This window comes from Dreissena polymorpha, chromosome 8 (assembly GCF_020536995.1).
Source record: "Dreissena polymorpha isolate Duluth1 chromosome 8, UMN_Dpol_1.0, whole genome shotgun sequence".
In the NCBI taxonomy this organism is placed as follows: Eukaryota; Metazoa; Mollusca; class Bivalvia; order Myida; family Dreissenidae; genus Dreissena; species Dreissena polymorpha.
The window spans coordinates 44,657,673-44,673,741 of record NC_068362.1 but is presented as its reverse complement, the minus strand read 5'-3'; the positions used below and the strand labels follow the sequence as shown (position 1 = coordinate 44,673,741).

The following is a 16,069-nucleotide window of genomic DNA, read 5'->3' as shown; positions in this document are numbered from 1 at the left end:
TTTAAACGGTTAAAAAACAAAACTATTTATTTTGATTATTTTATGTTTGAAAATACCGTCCAACCATCGCACCCAAAAATCCCCCCCACCCCCCTCCCCCCACCCGAATCCCCCCCTAATTTTTTTTTAAGATCATCTCACAAATTACCACCACAGCATCACACTATACCCCCCACCTCACCCTCCCATTTTTTTGTTTTGAAACGGTTAAAAAACACAAATATTTATTTTTATTATTTTATGTTTGAAATACCGTCCAACCATCGCACCCAAGAATCCCCACCACCACCCCCCACCCCCCAACCCCCACCCCACCCCCCATTTGTTTCTTCTTTTTTTCGCATTTTTGGAAGATAATGTAATAAATGTCCACACCCCCACACAATGCACCCCTCTTCACTCCACCCCTCCCTCCTTTGTGATTGAAAATGAGAGTCCCTTCACCTTTAAAAAGAAAATAGATGAGCGGTCTGCACCCGCAAGGCGGTGCTCTTGTCTACATATTGCAGGCGGTTCATTACAAAGTTGTCAACACTTTTATAGTACACACTTTCAGAGACATTTTTATAATTGATTACTTAAGAAATAATTCGTGTACGTTATAGTTTGTTGTCGAATAACCCACGGCCGGAAGTTTAGATGCGTAGGGATTAAATCACGAGTGCGAAGCACGAGTGATTTGAAACCACGCATCTAAACTTCCGGCCGTGGGTTATTCGACCACAAACTATAACGTACACGAATTATTTCGATTCTAACACGATTTTTACTAAAGATTTATAGAATGTATCTTATTTTTCTTGCATACTATTTTATGTGAAGCTCCGCCCATAAAAATAGCTTTCGGCTGTTCTGTCGATCAGATATCCGCCCTCAATAACAGCCAAACTGGATGGAAAAAACCCATTTCATTTCTCACGTTTGGTTAACTAAGAACAACAACTTGCGTAAACTAACATGTTTTCATTGTACTCTTTAAATTAACGCAAGAGTGTTGAATCTACAAGACAACAACTCCGATTCGAACTTCAGCCATTTCAGTATCGAAGCAGCAGACGAACACCGTGGGAAATTGGGTCAAGTTTACGCATTTCTGTTCATAGCGTAGTATTTTGTCACGTGACTTTCATTCATAAAATACCGGATTATTACGCTGGTGGAAAATGTATCGGCATGTCTTGTTTAGCTACAGCGCGTGCTTTCAGTGTATAAGCTCCGCCCATAAGTTATTGCAGAATAACCCACGCTTGATTTCCTTCTTTGTCTATAGAAAACAAGTCACGTGCCGTGTTAGAATATACCATACACTGCTATACTTACATGTGTGTACGAAATGACTTCATTTTGCATCGCACTGAACAAACAACCGAGTTGGATAAATCATTGTCTTAAAGACACAGCTTTTAAGCATGGTTTAAAAAAATCACAATGTTTAAGTAGAGTCATTCTTTAACAAACTTCCGTACTTCTGCACGACCACAGTAACTGACCCATTCATGGATACGAAATAGTCCACCGTCAATTAACCACGAGTAGATTGGGTTTATATAACTATATCTATCATGTCACATGCCTTTAAATCAGCCTGATAACCAGGTTACATAATAACCCCAAAGTACGTTATTACATTACCTCGTTATGATCAGGTACTGTGCCGAAAAATACTACGTACCAGCATGGTGTCATAAACCACCCGTGGTAGATGCCTGATAATTAAGAAATAATTCGTGTACGTTATAGTTTGTTGTCGAATAACCCACGGCCGGAAGTTTAGATGCGTAGGGATTAAATCACGAGTGCGAAGCACGAGTGATTTGAAACCACGCATCTAAATTTCCGGCCGTGGGTTATTCGACCACAAACTATAACGTACACGAATTATTTCGATTCTAACACGATTTTTACTAAAGATTTATAGAATGTATCTTATTTTTCTTGCATACTATTTTATGTGAAGCTCCGCCCATAAAAATAGCTTTCGGCTGTTCTGTCGATCAGATCTCCGCCCTCAATAACAGCCAAACTGGATGGAAAAAACCCATTTCATTTCTCACGTTTTGGTTAACTAAGAACAACAACTTGCGTAAACTAACATGTTTTCATTGTACTCTTTAAATTAACGCAAGAGTGTTGAATCTACAAGACAACAACTCCGATTCGAACTTCAGCCATTTCAGTATCGAAGCAGCAGACGAACACCGTGGGAAATTGGGTCAAGTTTACGCAATTCTGTTCATAGCGTAGTATTTTGTCACGTGACTTTCATTCATAAAATACCGGATTATTACGCTGGTGGAAAATGTATCGGCATGTTTTGTTTAGCTACAGCGTGTGCTTTCAGTGTATAAGCTCCGCCCATAAGTTATTGCAGAATAACCCACGCTTGATTTCCTTCTTTGTCTATAGAAAACAAGTCACGTGCCGTGTTAGAATTGAATATCATTAATGATACCCCAATGTTTTATCGTGGTAGTAGTATCACGTAGTCATTTCGAAGACTTATGTAACGCCAAATACTCAAACTAAACACTGTATTGATATTAGCAAGTTTAATCATAATAATACAGTACATTCGTCCTAGCATATTTTTCACACAGACAGATATTCGTTCCTGTGTTTTTTGACAACCTGAGCATTCGTGCCTTCGTTATTTTGACAATGCGGAAAATGGTACCTACATAATTTTGACCGCCCGGACATTCGTTCCTTCGTTATTTTGACAGCCCGGAGATTCGTTCCTGAATAATTGCTATCCCGGTCATTATTATCACATTTTATCAAAATAATATGCCACTCTGGGCATTTAATCAGGTATTTTAATGGGTGGTTATTAAAATAGTTATACATGTATATATTTTTTCTCATATTTTGTGTTATACTTTATACTGTTGTAAGACTTTATCGTGAGCATGAGAATCATAACGTTAAAAATATTTGAATATATCGACTTACACTGAGATCTTGAGGAATCGGGGCGTGAAAACTATGTAGGAGCGAATATCCTGTCAAAATAATGTTGGAACGATTGGATGTCAAAATAGCGTGGGGATGAATGTCCGGGTAGTTAAAACAACGTATGAACGAATGTCCGCCTTGTCAAAATTAGCGTAGGAACGATTATCCTTGTGAAAGAATGTTCGGATACATAATTAAGCGCTTAACACCTATACATTTGAAAAAATTAGAAAATTGTATTCTAAACACGAAACCCATTTATCGAGTACCGCTAATATAAAACTCCGTTATTACGTAGTCTTATAAAGAGTGTTCTTTAGTGTATTGAAGAAGAGAAATCAATGTGCGTGCATAGAAAGTTCAGTTTGCTTTACATTCGTTGTTTTCAACTGTATAAAAGAATTTTTCAATATTGTCTTTCACTGTAATTTAAAAGAACATTAATTCAAGTCAAAAGAAAGTCGACATAACATTTAAATAGTGTCATGTGCTTTGAATTTTCTATTGGTTTTTCTTATGATTGAGTCAAAACACATTTTACACGTTCGATCGTTCATGAAACATATTACAGACCAACACACATATCTTTGAGAATTAAAATTATATAATTTTTCACGGACTCTAGATGAGACAATATACGCTCCGTGAATTTTTGTGTACAGTTTTGTAGTATACGAATTATGCATATCTTTTTTTTGTGTAATTATCAATTTTTATTCTTCAGACAAAATTTGCTCTGATGATCATGGGTATCTTGAATTTTAATAAATATTAAATAAAATGTATATACACGCATACACTAGTGGTACTTAATTATTTGGCTTTGAAATATGTGTAAGAAAGTTCATTTTATAAGCCCTCATCAATTTATTGACTAAACAATACATGCATGTATGCATATGTTTGCCGTAATTGTAAATAGTGCCAGTGCGCATGAAAATCCCGAATGTAATTAATACAAATCATCCGATTTATAATCATCGATATTCTCCGCCAAAAAGCCCAAAGATCTATACACGTTCAGCCTCGTTCTGAAATTCGACGCGTCACGTGATATCTGAAAATAGCAACAGCGGTAGTATTGTGAAACTGGTCTATTGTTACAAAGACCTAGATAATAGGGTATTTTATAGGTCTTTGATTGTAACAAACAAATATTGGTTTCCTCGGTTAAAGAATTTTTTGTCGATAAAGCAGTATGTAATAAGTGTTGTTTAAAGGTGTTTTATTAGTTAAATTTCAATTGCACACAAATGAACTAAAACAAACAAAAGCATGGGTAAGTAAATAAATGTCTGAATAATGTAGGTTTATATTAGCACACGATATCATTTAATTAAGAATGTAGAAGTGATTGGTTAGAAATGCGATACCCGAATTGTGTACCGGTATTGCAAAATTGCACGAAATGCACTGACACACTAGTGACGATACTTAACACACATGCATTAAGCCCGGTTTTCCTAGAGCGAAGTATTGCCGATATGCACGTTTTATATTGCAGGATGCACAGACACACATAGTGACGATACTTAACACACATGCATTAAGCCCGGTTTTCCTAGAGCGAAATATTGCCGATTTGCACGTCCCATATTGCAGAATGCACAGACACACATAGTGACGATACTTAACACACATGCATTAAGCCCGGTTTTCCTAGATCGAAGTATTGCCGATTTGCACGTCCCATATTACAGAATGCACAGACACACTAGTGACGATACTTACCCCAATGCATTAAGCCCGGTTTTCCTAGATCGAAGTATTGCCATATTGCACGTCCCATATTACAGAATGCACAGACACACTAGTGACGATACTTAACTCACATGCATTAAGCACGGTTTTCTTTGAGCGAGGCTCATTTCAATTGAATGGCGGCTTAATTAGTTTGAACTTGGTGCATGTTAGCGACTATTATTCAAGAGGACACGTTTTAGCCGTTCGCTTACATAGGAGTGTTTAATACAGTACTGGTGTTAACATTATGATGTGTAATATACTTCAATGAACCACAACGAAAAAACCAGGATTGTTTGACAATGCAATGGTTTACATACCCAACATTAAATAATGTTTTCCAACGCCCAGTCAATAAAATATAACGAACCCACGGTACCATACACGTAAATTCTAAAATACACACTGAAAAAATAGTAACATTATTTATCACATCCATTTGAACAATTAAATATGTGAACAAAATTATCAATCAATGAATGTATAGAACAATTGGAAATATGCAATCTATTTAAAAGGACTTTGATCATTTCTCTTACAATAATTTTATTTGTACAACACAGAAAAAGTAAACAACACAGAAATAATGTCACGTGTGACAAGGCAAGATGAATTAATGAATGTTCAAAAATGTATCAGTCGACATTGAGTTTGCGGAACGAGGCAACGGGTGCGTCATTCTGTTTCAGAAGGTTAAGATCGACGCCATATTTGTCGCTGGAGAGATTCTTGATGTACGCGCAGAACTCTGGAGACTGCAACTCGGCCACCATGTCGTCTGAAATAAATACAGGCCGCGCTTTTGGAAAAACCAGGCTTAATGCATGTGGGTATAGTCTCGTCCCAGAGTAGCAAGTGCAGTCCACACAGGCTGATCAGAGAGGACACTTTTCGCTAAAAAAAGTTTGGGGTTAAAAAACTTGTTTAATATAGGGGCCAACATGTTATGAGCTGCGCTCTGGGAAAACGTTGATTAATGCATGTTCGTAAAGAGTCATATCAGATTAGCCTGTGCAGTCCGCACAGGCTAACAGGGGACGACACTTTTCGCTTTTACGGTATATTTCGTTTAAATAAAGTATTATCTTAAATAATATGCAGTTTAGACAGAAAGTTACATGCCTGATTAGCCTGCGCAGACTACACAGGCCACTTTTCGCGCATGCATAAAGTCCCACTTTCCCAAAGCGAGGCTTTTTCAGTGTAGACGCCAATGTTTAAAAAGTTATGTTATCCCATCGCTATTAGGTTTTATTAATCAGTTTCATCAAAACCTTATTTAAAAAATGCATGAACACCCTATACTTTAGTTAAAGAAGCACTGATGCTTCGAGTGAAAATGACATACTGAATAAAATCATTTCATGATATGGAATTGTAATAAATTTTATATCATATGTTCTTCAATATTATAATTATTGTTCCATTTTATCGATGACAACGACATGTTAAGCTGATAGTAAAACGACGTTTTAACACATACTAGTATTTGAAATGTTTATCTATTATTAGATTATTGTGTTTCTTTGGAAAAACAATCTATTGGGTTTCTATTTTGTATGTTCATTTTGTTTTACATAAGAAACTGCTTATGTGCGTGTAAGACATTATGTTTTGTTCTTCTTTTCTATTATGAACAAGAATACAAAAGGAAAAAAGCAAACAACTCTTTTCGACAAATCGCACAACTTTTTCTTGTTCGCCACTACACTATCTCTTGAAGCTAAATATATTCTGAAATACAATATTGTGTCAATAGATGGCGCTTTTTAACTAACTATTGTGATAATGTGAGTTGTATTACTGGAAATCTGTAATACTTTTTTCATTTTGCGCTAATAGTTGCATGATAAGCTCCCACTAAACATATGCGAAAATCACCATACTGTATATTGGTTGGGCGTAACTATGTATAAATACTCGGTTTGCCCGTCATTAAATTAATTTATAATGCAATTCAAATGATTTGATAAATAAGCAAACGTTTCCATCTCAAATTTATTTTTACATGCGTAGAAGCTGCATGATTACGCAAGAACATACACAACGCTGTATCTAGATTTGAAAGTGCATAAAATGTGAACCCTATCATGATTAGACGTGACTTTTATTAAATACAAAAAATATAATTATTCAGAAATATTCTTCCGCGGACTATATCTTCGTGTGTATGCACAGTCGGGAAGTGTGCTTACGCATCCGTATACATATGACAGTAACTTATATGTTCAAGACGTCATAGTATGTATACAATGAAATCACTGTGCGATTAATACAGTGAGCGAATTTCTGGAATGTTGTTAAATCAAAGCAAAGTCTTGCAATCTGAGCCTCATTCTGAGAAAACGGGGCCAAATGCATGTGCCTACAGTAGTGTCCCATGTTAGCCTGTGCAGTTCGCACAGGCTAATCAGAGACAGCAATTTCCGCTAATATTGATTTTTTTTAAGAAGTATCTTCTAAACGAGAATCCAGTCTAAGCGGAAAGAGTCCCCGATAAGCCTGTGCAGACTGCACATGCTTATATGGGATTAACCTTTTCGCACATGCAAAGTAAGGCTATAATACCAGTGATTTGCCGAACAGTTCCTGGCGACGGCCCGTCATAGTCGTCGGGAAGGCAGACACTGCATTCCAAACTGGTCGTATACCTTTGTCAGACTACGGCCGTGTAAGGTCATCTGTAATGAACAGAAGGGTATTTAACAAACATGTATTTATGTATATTTATTCATGAAAATATTATGTTAAAAAGTGAATACTAGTAACGGGGATTTTACTTGACACTTTTTATCATAGGTCGATTTATTTGTCACATAAAAAAGAAATTGTTCTTAAAATATTTTACATGTGTAAATCTGTTTGTAAATGACATTTTTTTGTAAATATAAACAAAACCTAGAAGCAGCAGACACAGAAAGTTTCAAGGACTGTTGACATATATGATTAAATTGCAACATTTGCATTAAACGTTGTACTAATAGAACGCCAGTTATAAACAAGAGCACCGCATAACGGGTGCCACGCTCGGCTGCGAAAGCTTGTCAGATTTTTTTTTATTTTTTTATATTTTTTTTAGAGGTAACAGTGACCTTGACCTTTGACCTAGTGACCCAAAATGGGTGTGGCGTGTAGAACTCATCAAGGTGCATCTACATATGAAGTTTCAAAGTTGAAGGTGGAAGTATTTTGATTTTAGAGGCTCTGTTAAGATTTTTGTTAAAGTTTTATATTAGACGTCTCAGTGACCTTGACCTTTGACCTAGTGACCCAAAATTGGGTGTGGTATGTAGAACTCATCAAGATGCAACTACATATGAAGTTTAACAGTTGTAGGTGGAATCACTTTGATTTTAGAGCCTATGTTAAAGTTTGATATTAGAGGTCACATTGACCTTGACATTTGACCTAGTGACCCAAAAATGGGTGTGGCGTGTAAAACTCATCAAGGTGCATCTACGTATGAAGTTTCAAAGTTGTAGGTGGAAGCACTTTGATTTTAGAGCCAATGTTAAGGTTTATGCACGACGCCTGCGGCGGACGGCGGACGTCGGACGGCGGACGAGCTGGCTATGACAATAGCTCGGGTTCTATCCGAAAACAGCCTCGCTAAAAATAAATTGCATTAATTCAATCAAAAGATTGAATTTCAAACAATTTAAACAGTTATGTATTGACCAATCAGGTAATACGGTAATACGGAACAACGAGGTGCAGAACCTAGCGATTTCGCTCTATATCTTTGTATAAACTGTTAATTTTATGAATATACACACTTTCAACATACTGATCTGATGCATAAATATTCGTACAACTCTATACCCGATCTTTTGTCTTTTGCTTCATCAACGGACTGAAGATCGCCCAGATGGCATCAAAGAACGTGGGCTCGTTGTAGATATGAAGTCCCTTCATCCGCGCGGGCAGGGAATTCTAAGGAAAGAAATAAAGGTCTTTTTTATTCGTTAAAACAGAGGCATCATTTGAACAAAATTTGCAGAAAATTACAATACGATGCTACATACCAAACATTAAATCTTTGCGCTTTGTAATTTTAAAAAGTCTATAATTTCAATAATTTCACAGTTGAAAAGGGGCCGTGCATTAAGATATTGTAAACGTAGATAGATAAAAATCGCAAAACGAAACTTACGAAATATCACACACATTCATGAAACAAATTCATCGACCAGACAGAGAAATTGAAAGACAAAGACAAACAGCTTAAAGGACATTCTTCAAACTAGTTTGTTAATACAGTAGCCAGGGTTTTGTAAAGGTGTCGCGAATTTTCCCAGCAACGATTGTTTTTGAGCAACGAAGAAGCGAATGGGGTATAAACGGAAGGGGATGCAATCGGGCTGTTGGTGGTTCTCCCCCTAGACAATTTTGAAAATGAAACGTAAAATCCTGCATTCTGGTGACTTTTTAACTGTACTTGGAGACTGAACTTATAGAGAATTGTCATATGAAATTTCACTTTCATTGACCATACTCAGTGACAGATCGACATGAATATGATATAACAAATTCCACACTACCGTTTTTCAATAACCACCTTTTTCGATCAGTCACGGAAATCATTTTATACGGTGTTTAACCCGACACTAGTATGAGGGCACACACTTTGTTTATATATGCAACAACACAGTTATAGAATGTAAAATCAACAATAAGAACAGTATAAAATATCATTATTTATTGGAATCTTGATAAAAGTGGTGTGTTTTATCATTCCAAAATGCTACCATTCATAAAACGAGAAAATAAAATGGAAATATTTGACTTTTTTTCAAAACAACTGTTTGTCTGCAATTATGAATAGTTCCAGAGGCCTAGCTAGCATTGCTCTTAACGTGCTACTAGTGTATTGTACAACAAACACTGATAAACAAAACTGGGTCTTCTCTAATCTGCATCAATACTAAACAGAAATCAACATTTTTATTTTTATTTTTTAAAACTATTTTAACAAATTAGTTATACTTTTATTTACGAATTTCAGAAACATATAACAAATCGGGCTTCATAAAGACCCTATAACCACATACTACTGGCCCTTTGGTCTCTAAGTCCTTAACATTGTATACCAGGACGTTGAAGAAAAAAATATGAACTTATTTGCCCAATATATGCTCAAGACCCGTCACAGTTATTGAACATTAAACGTTAGCGTCCACCTGATCAGATGTTGTAGTTTTAAATTCATTATAACAATTGTTTAAGAGTGGGACATATTTCATAGGGTCAAGTTTGACATAATTAAAACATGGTGGAAAGTTTTGTAGGTGGAGCATAACAGATGCCGCCATTAGTGTTGCTAAACTACAAAACAGCTTCATTGGTTTGTATAAATGATTTGTGTTCTTGTCATTCAACAAAAAAATATTCTGTCTTGAGCATAGCTGGTATTCTTTTGGTGGAAAACCATTTAGGGGATCCGACAATGGCTGTACGGGGATATATCAAAAAGACAATGCACATCATGTCGAAAATGCTGTGCACAATGTGTAATTGTTATAAATCGTGGTATAATGCAAAATTATTAACCAGTGACTCATTAGTCTTCGACAATAGTCGACAGGGTGTCCTTTGATTTCAGTCATTTTCGAAAGCTGGCATAACATTCCGTTAATAATCATCTAACATGTATTTTCTTTTTTATAAGATTAATTATTCAAGTTAATCAAATTGTTTTTTCCAGCCATTTAGATAATTGTCGAAAAAGATTATTGGACTGGAATTTCAACCCACAATAAGTATGCTTCATCATTATGTTATGATATAGTTTCGAATTAGAGTGCCAGCTTAATAATTTGGCATTATACAGAAAACAAAAATCTATTTATAACAAAGATTCCAATTCCATTCTGAATGACCGGCTTCTTAGATCTTCTCACATTTTGCCGTCAAAACTTAATACTTAACTGTTGATTTTAACAATTTTACGCTAACTTGGACATGACTTCATCGAGGCATTAATTATATGGTGACCTGTCGGTTGCGTATTGAATACAACATTATTGTAACGCTTAAATACGAAGACTCACTTGGTTCCTGGAAAAGATATATAATCGTTTTTGCGTCAAATAAAGTTGGGTGCAACTTCTAGTACACATCTGTTTTACTCGAACGCACCCAACGCACCCCCGCCCCCCCGGCTACGGGTATGAATATAAGAATGATAAAATCTGGACACGTTTATCGAAGGTCATCTAGCTTAATACTCCCTCGATGTTGTTTTCCATCAAATAAAACCACTAGAATACGGTTTTCCTTACACACATTTAGCTAAATAACAATATGATTAAAACCGTGTTATCAATATGGTAAAACAATAACAACTGCTCCTGTAAAATCCCACATACCTGATAATATTCCATGATTTTCTTGCCGTTCTCCTGTCCCATCATGGACATAATGTGACTCATGGAGACATCCGTGTCGTCAAGTAACACGCACAGACCGTGTACCTGAACCGTCTCATCTTTTGTCAAATATTCGCAACAGAGGCAGATGGCTTTGAACACATTATCCAGACCCCAAGTCTTCTTCACCTTTGTCATGTCGAGCTTTGCTGTATTTCACATAAAATATATTGTCTGGAGACGTGTTCTAAAGGTGTTCATTAATATAACAAATTAAGGCTTTTTTCAAACACGTTTTAAATAAATCTTAAACATGTATATTCTGTGATGATAAAAACGCATGATACGAAATAACTTCAGCAGAAATGTCATTTTGAACAGAAAGGTCTATTTTGGACACTTGTTGCACAGTTTTCTTTATTAAACAAACGAACATTGTGTTTGTTGTTGTTTTTTTTATATTGTTTTATGTTTGGTTGATATTTAATATCTCTCAAAATGGTGTGCTATTTCAATCTTTCATTACCCATTCACGTACCTAACTGCTCGATGACGATGCGTCGACCCTGCTTGTCACGCGCCTTGGGGATAATGTAGAACCTGTGAAATGATCAGATTACATTTATTACGGTATTTCTTCACCACTTAATGCACACAATCATCAATTGACGAAACAATTTTATATGAGAAGTTTGCAGTCTATGATTACATTTTTGTTCTAAATACTATTCGCTTATATTTCATGTTTGAAATTTGAATAAGAGATACCGAAGGTTGACAAATAAAGTAGGGCTTTTTGAATGTGAACGCAACCTAGAAATATGTAAATGAGTAAGTTTGCCGTGGGAAGTTGGATGCAGGTTTTACACAACAGAGCGTGAAATCTGACGTAAAGCAACATTATTTGAACAGAAAGGTCCATAAAGTAAGCAAAATTATTGTTATTTGGTATTGGGGTTTCAATATCGAGCAATGGTGTTATACCCACATGGGAATAAGGTATTCGCAATTGTTCGGATACCCTTTCCATATATTCGACATTGACTCGATATTGGCAATAGTTCGAATACACAATACACAACTACATGTAGTTATAATACCTTGGCTCGATATTCGCAATAGTTCAAATACTGAATACACAGCTGGATATTTGCCATGGATCGTTATTCGCTGAAGTTTGAAAACCCATTATCCAGCTGGATAATCCGCCCTGGATAGATATGTGCTATAGTTCGAAAACCCTATTTCCAGCTGGGTGCTCGGTCATCGCTTGATTTTGAATTCCCAATATCAAATACCCATTACCTAGCCAATTTATGGGACCTTGAGCCGAACAGAATTACCTGTAAAATATCAAGCAATACAAATAGTAAAGTATTTTTTTGCGTTAACCATTGTGTCTTCTGTAATGTTACAATAAGCAAAACCGGTATCTATTATACAAATACAGTAATTAAGCTGTTGGTGTTAAGGGTTTCCCTCAATGAAAAATTATATTATATTGACTAAGTCATGCGTGTTAAAAAGCTGATTGATGAAGCAGAGCATTCACAGCTGATAAATACCCAGTTTTTAAGATTTCCACTATTGTTTTGTCATGGGGATCCACATTACGGAACCAGGCTGGCGACTTGGTTTTCTGTTTCCAGTAGTTCTCTAAAGTCTGTCGAGCACCAAGTTGACTGAACTTCCGGGCGCGCATAAACCGAAGAAGAAACCCGAAATCTGGATTATAGAGAAGGTGTGATAGTGACTTATAATATAATTTGATTAACAGTATTGTTAATCGATTATGCTGAGAGAAGTATAACACCAAAACAATGTATGATCTGTTAACAAAGACACGGAAATGCAATATTTATATTGAGTGTACAGTATAATAAACTATTTGTTCGCAGTGAAAGTGTTGTTTTTTAATAACTTAAGAAAAATTTAGTTTCTAGTTAGGCATATAAACAGTATTAGAGTTTATATAAACGCATATTTTATCCGTACAACTGCAATACTATGTCTTATGATACTTAAAAGTGAGCAGGCGATTTTACCGGTTGGTGTTTTCAGCCACTTCTGTTGCAGGGCCCACTGTCGTAAGGTCTGCACAGCGAGCGCACGATCCTTGTCATTTAATTCGTTCAATTCCTCCTTCGCCTTCTTCTTCGCTGCGTCATCTAGTGCGCTCACAAATTTGACGTCATCTGTAGACAGAAGAGCGAGAGATATATTAGTTTTAATTAGCACGTCGAGTTTACGTCATCTGACAAAAGAAGAGCGATGATGATTAGGGACAACAAAACGTTGACGTCATCCGACAACAGGAAATACGAAAATTTTATTAAAACTCTCAGTGGAAAAATATTTTAAAAAAGCCATATAGTAGTAAAACACTCAAACGTTTATTTTTATACTTAGTTACATGCACACGCTTAAATATTGGATTAATGCTTAACAAACACTGGTATTTCTTTACAGTTATGTCGTAATTAAACGTAAAATATATATTTAGGTGAGTAATTAACTGTTGAACAACTTATTGCACTTCTTGAAACATTTTGTACGCGTACTCTTATTGCATTTAACAGCCACACTGATAAATAGTAAGTTTAGAAGTTCATTTTATTTTATTTTAAATTGGATGAATTTTCTTTTACATTTAATTTACAAAATTGATGATTTTTAACATACAACTGAAAAATTATCAACCTTCTTAACACTTTGCAAATGGAACTTTCTATAAATTGATATTGAAATCTCTTTACTAGGGATTTTGCAAGCTCAATAATCATAATTATAAAAAAACAACAATGTCTTAAAGCCGTCCTTTTTGATCTTCTGTGTATGACTGTTAAAGGGACCTTTTCATAGAATTTGGCAGGTATTGAAGATTGTCATTAAATGCTTCAAATTGATAAATATAAAAATTGGAACAAAATAGCTCCATAAAAACAAAAAAATAAAAAGTAATAGTAAATCGGGGTAAAACCACGGAAACTGGGAGTATAAGTCTACCAATTAAACCACGCCGCCATCCGTGCTCAGTTAGTGTATTTTATACTCTATATAAGCGAACCTCGTAGTGTCACAAAATGTAACGATAACAACAGAACTTTTCAAAATCTTTAATCGTCTCGCGTTTGTAATGCTTTATACTTTTCTGGTTCTTAAATAGTCAAAAGATGCATATAATGTAAGGTTGAGTTGTAATGTTTCCGAGCAAATATCATAACTAGAACGCAAATCTTTTTTTCAATGTTGTCAATTTACCAAAACGTGAAAGGGTCTCTTTATTTTTTGGACTTTCTTGCTTTGGAATTTTATGATAGTGTTAATTATAAGCAAATTACCAATGCAATAAAAGCATATCAAACGTACGATAGGTCGTTTAATATATTTCCTTAAAACGCTTAACTTCGGGTAGTGCGTATGTTTAACATGTATATCTGTAATATAACTACACTCGTAAATCAACGCTACCATCGTCAAAAAAACATCCGGTAGAAGTTTAAATGGATATCACTTAGTGTAGTTTACACACCCTATTGGTGTCTTATAATATTAAAAACAAAACAAAACATACCTGGTTCAACAGCCATGGTCCTTCTCAACGATAGAAGAACGCAGTCTTACTTGAAAAATATGTATGCTGTTATCCCATGCGTTGAGGAGCTATAAATACTGCTAAGTACCCGGCTATACAAAATGCTTATGAAACACCGAGCGAAATTTCAGTACATGAATATAATCCTTAACGTGTTTATTTATACATCCCAATATAGTCTTTATCTCCCCTCTTTGTTTGACTTTATACACCACAATGTTGAATATCCGAGTCTAATAAAACCCTCCTATCACACAAAATAAAAGCGAATTAATAAAAAGGTCTTTCGATATTAAAGGTACAATAGCAAATCTACGATACAATAGCAAATCTACCCCAATAAATTCGCACGTATTGATCTGGATCAATGGATTTTCTCAGGCATGACTGGCGAACAAGATGCGATGTACAATACGATAATTAAAGGTTGGAACACCTCAGTTACGGTTCAATGGAAATATAGCCCTTTAAGGCGATTATTATGTATGAATGATATAATATATGTGCATGAACAAGATGCCTTTGTATTTTTAAGAGATCACGTGTTATGAATCAATGAGAGATACACCAGTTATTCACAGTTTCCGATTACAGTTATCGCTCTTTTGTATCATGCAGAGTAAACGTGAACGAAACGAAAAATACACACATTTGTTTATAACCATCAACTGTGAAAGCTGCCCGTATAAGCATAATTATGCTGGTTTGTACAACATTTGTGCGGCCCAAATATACTATAATAGGGTATTCCAAGAGCATGCAAATATAACATAAGGGGTAAAATAAGCAACATTATGGAGTAAAGCGCTGAATTATGAAACAAGGAAAACCCATTGCATCAATTATGTTATTGCGCAATACTCATCGAAATGCTTTTATTTGTTAAAATGTAATGTTAAATAGATTTGTTCAGTTAAATATAATATAAAGCACAATTAATTCCAAGCAATGCTTAAATGATCAACTGACTTACGTCAGAAGTTAAATGAGAAATTACCTCGTAAGCTAGAGACGACTTATAGCAAGAAATCATATCAGAGTTATACCAATAAGAAGTAAAATATATATTTATCATATGAAAACAGATCCAAATAAAAACAATTTCCAGGGCGAAAGTAGCATAATTAACAAAGTATTTTATGACCAAAATTTTACTGAGATGTTGGACGCATAGCAGATGTTATTTTCGAACACGAATCAATATCTTGAACACATAACAAATGTCTTATAGTAAAGTAAAACTATAACTCAAAATAAATTAAATTATAAGACTTGCATTTATGAATCACGCATGCATTTGCTATATTCTATGAACTGAAACAAGACCAAAGTGTAATTCTAAACACACATAGAATACAGACTTAATAAAAAAAGCAATAAAAGTATAAATAAGGAAATCATAGTAATT

At 35.2% G+C, this 16,069-nt stretch overlaps 1 protein-coding gene and 1 long non-coding RNA gene across 2 annotated transcripts; both read right to left on the bottom strand.

The window, feature by feature from the left end:
• Positions 1–4,165: 4,165 nt before the first annotated feature.
• On the bottom strand, positions 4,166–7,320 carry LOC127841160 (uncharacterized). The gene is made up of 2 exons (XR_008030742.1): positions 7,267–7,320; positions 4,166–5,476 (listed from the first exon to the last, which is right to left on the bottom strand). It is a non-coding gene; the product is annotated as an uncharacterized LOC127841160 (long non-coding RNA).
• Positions 7,321–7,359: 39 nt separating this feature from the next.
• Positions 7,360–14,656, bottom strand: LOC127840484 (alpha-tocopherol transfer protein-like). Its single transcript, XM_052368903.1, has 7 exons — positions 14,641–14,656; positions 13,112–13,261; positions 12,632–12,791; positions 11,605–11,666; positions 11,067–11,275; positions 10,749–10,755; positions 7,360–7,379 (listed from the first exon to the last, which is right to left on the bottom strand). Exons 1-7 carry the CDS (start codon positions 14,654–14,656, stop codon positions 7,360–7,362), a joined length of 624 nt encoding a protein of 207 aa, XP_052224863.1.
• Between the last annotated feature and the right edge of the window lie 1,413 nt (positions 14,657–16,069).